Source organism: Cupressus sempervirens, chromosome 2, assembly GCF_028749045.1.
Source record: "Cupressus sempervirens isolate cs-2001-9-10 chromosome 2, ASM2874904v1, whole genome shotgun sequence".
NCBI classification, from domain to species: Eukaryota; Viridiplantae; Streptophyta; class Pinopsida; order Cupressales; family Cupressaceae; genus Cupressus; species Cupressus sempervirens.
In genome coordinates this window covers 664788281-664791813 of record NC_143119.1, presented here as the reverse complement: position 1 = coordinate 664791813, position 3533 = coordinate 664788281, and the positions used below count along the sequence as shown (strand labels likewise).

The 3533-nt window shown below is 41.2% G+C and overlaps 1 protein-coding gene across 1 annotated transcript; it reads right to left on the bottom strand.

Annotated features, from left to right (window-relative positions):
* Nucleotides 1-1419: 1419 nt before the first annotated feature.
* Nucleotides 1420-2729, bottom strand: LOC149575111 (protein RALF-like 34). The gene has a single exon (XM_089814965.1). The coding sequence runs from the start codon at nucleotides 2071-2073 to the stop codon at nucleotides 1663-1665; it is 411 nt and encodes a 136-aa protein (XP_089671091.1). The 5' UTR covers nucleotides 2074-2729; the 3' UTR covers nucleotides 1420-1662.
* Between the last annotated feature and the right edge of the window lie 804 nt (nucleotides 2730-3533).

The window sequence follows — 3533 nt, the reverse complement described above, 5'->3', positions numbered from 1 at the left end:
ACATTTTTACTCGTAGAAACAGAAGTGCTCAATTCAATGTTTGTAGGAGTGAAGGGGTATTCGACAGAACCCGGTACAAAAGAGGAACTGATAAAAATGGCTTGACATGGCATACTCAGTGCAGCACATTTTTACTCGTAGAAACAGAAGTGCTCAATTCAATGTTTGTAGGAGTGAAGGGGTCTGCCCCTTTAGTCTGTTGAATAACATTACAGATATGAAGCATTTTGCTTCTCCTTCAAGAAAAATCCAAACCGGGCTAATCTCTTTTACAACCTATTGTTCTACACTTTCCCCACAACTCTCAAGAGAAACAGAGTTACAAACATTAAATTTTCAGAATAGGCACTATGAAGAACATCACTGTTACAAGAAATTGAATTTTCAAGATCTTCACTCGAAGGACATTGTTAACATTTGCAATCATATCCTATAATCCATCTTCAAAATGAAATAAATTGAGAAAAAGAGTACAGAGACCTCTAAAGATTTACAGACAAGGCCAGGACTGATGTTAAGAGACAATAGGTTTCTATTGGATTTGATAGTGTTGTCGGATTTGACCGACAACATTTTTCAAGATTTACGATCGACTGCCAACATTGAAAAAGAAATGAGCTCGAAAAACACTAAATTTCTAGAGAACATGTTATTGGATTGGCTTGTTCTGGGATTTGATTGACACCATTATTGAACATTTAGGATCACACAGTATGATCCGTCTTCAAAATGAAATGAACCCGGCGAGAAAATGAATCACAGTTTGCCTGTGAAGCTACCCAGGCAAAGGTAGGCTTAATGTTGTTGAAGATTATAACAATTCCAATATCTGTTACTAAAATTAGAAAGTTTTAAAATTAAAAATGAAATGAACTGTCAAAAAAATCAACTTCAGAATGAAATGAACTGCAAAAGAAATGAAGAAGATTCCCCAGACGAGGTCAGGCCTAATGCTCTAATGCCATCAACCAGAATCTCTGTTCTTAAACATGAAAGCTTTCAGTTTATTTTCAACATTTAGGATCATACTGTATATCCTCAGAAATGAAAAGAAATGGAAAAGGAAATGGATCAATGTTACCTGCGAAAAATGAATCATTGTTGCCTCTGAAGCTTCATCGGGTGAGATCAGGCATAATGCTATTATATATCTATTATCCAGGTAGAAAACTCAAATATAAATGCAGTAGATAATACCATAGAAGCCCCAGCTTCCAAAGTTTATCAAGGAATGAAAAGAACTCCACCCAAACACACATTTCACCGGACTATATTGTGCAAGAAAGCAACATACAAACAAAACGACTGGAAATCTGAGAAATAGAAAACAAGACTAACTCTAAACAAATACAAACATTGTCCAACCGGATTTTGAGGCACAGCACTCAAAATCGCCAAGTATCACTTCCTCAAAAACAATGCCAAGTAAAAAGCAAATTTATTTTAAAAATAGATAGGTGGTCGGTCACGCTAAAACGAGACTGTACAACATTTACTTCCCCCAAAAATAGGTACGGCATACAGTAAACACAGTTGAAATCAATATCCATCAATATATTCCTGTTCTATTTAACCTCCGATCGTTCACAGTTCAGATATGTAGCCATCAATAAACTACTGTTCCATTGAAGTTCGGATCCACTGACGCTCAGATCGCTCCTCTTAGGAGGTGTAGCGCCTGCATCTGGTGATTGCAGAGCAGCCCCTGTGATAAGGGTTAACGGGACCGCTTGCCCTGTGGCAGTTCCTTGTATAATATGACCTCCCGCTTCGAGGCCTACAAGGAACCCGATTTGCAGCAAGCGCTCCATAACTGATATAATACCGCACTCGCCTGAGAAGCCTCCCCTGCACATCAGACTCATTCCCCTCCTCCTCGTCATAGCACTCCCCCAAAGTCCCCTCACACATTCGACCTTCCGAGGATTCGAACTCCAGATCAAGTGAAGCGGATGAAAGACCATCGAGCCAGGCGGAAGAACTCAGCTCCTGAGCATTCACATGGCCGAGTGACAAACAAAACCCTAACAGAGCAAACCCTAACAACGCCACAATTCGCATTCTTGCAGCCATGGTCGAAATGGAAAATGGATTACTAACCCTAATGAGAGGAAATGCAAGGAACGGGGGTTAAATAACTCAAATGGACAGCCCCGCCCGTGAATGCCCTACGCGTACGAGCTCCCCGAGAACCGCGTGAGCCTGCAAAGTTTGAAAGCAAAGCAAAGCAAATGAACGGCAGTCATGGATGCGGTACTGGAAACTAACCTGTAAAGCGGACCCCATGAAAAGTTAGTCATGGAGAAGCATCTGGATTTGTGCGGATTCCATGGTCTGGAGAACAAGGCCCCACAATTTTGTTCATGTTGCAGAAGCATGCACATGGGGTTTCGCGATTCATTGTCCTCGCTTGCAGTAATTAAGGAATTAAGTCACCCGATGCGGCTCCCTTTCAAACATGGCATCTGGCCTAACCCTAGTTTAGGGAGACAGTGCATTTACAAGCTGGAAGAACAGATTTTTGTACTCAAAACTGTTTTTTCAAGTTCATCCAGTTGGAGACAGCTTCTACGACAGCTGTTTTCGAGATCCGGGATTTTTCTTGATAAGAAATAAATCTATTTGTTTTTGCATGATATCTATCTTAATCAATCAAATTTATATTTCAAAATATTTACCTCTCAGATGTCTCTGTCATATTATTGTCATCCATACTTGTAGTTGTGCGACTGCTCAGTACATAGATTTTTTGAGCTTGGATTTATATGTATGTGCTAATATTTTATTAGTACATATAATTTATATTTATATGATTTATATGTATGTGCTAATATTTTATTATGCACTAGTCTTATAGGAGGTGTAAAGGGAAGAGTCAAAAGGCAATTCATTAAAAAAACTAATTTTTTTGAAAAAAATTTAATGATTTAATTAATTAACATTTTTTTTTTTTATGAATAGTTCTTTTCAATTAATAAAATTTACTAAGATTACAATTCACAAAAAAGGGTCAGGGGATATAAGATCACCCCGCGAATGAGTTCAATCGGCCGAAGCCGGAGTAAACAACATGGCCGCAGCCAGCAACTATAAACTATTCATCAAAAAAAATATTTAAAACAACCTCATGCTGCCAAAGCAATACCAGCAGAAGGAGGAGGATCATCTTTATCAGGAAATCCCCACGCATCAGTGGGATTGTGAGGCGGACTAGGAACAGTCCAGCCGTCAGCAGCATCTGCAGGATCTGGGGTAGTTGCAGTCTTCGTATCCTTCTTGTTTGGCCGCGGAGGAGAAATAGCCAAGGCCAGTTGGGGAAACTTGCCAGAGTGCACCCGTCCAGGGGGAGGAGCCGGAGACCGGCCAGAAGCCCACCTAAGGGGGGAGCCGAGGACCAGCCAGAACCACCATGCGGTGGGGAAGCGGAGCGGCGCCGCCAACCGCCATGACCACCGCTGGGAGAGCGGTGGCAGGGACCCTGGGAGCGCGACGTGTGTGAATGGTGACCAAAGGACTGACGTCTGGAACAGCGA

Coding starts and splice junctions, on each gene's coding strand:
- LOC149575111 (XM_089814965.1), bottom strand. CDS start 2,073: ATGGCTGCAAGAATGCGAATTGTGGCGTTGTTAGGGTTTGCTCTGTTA.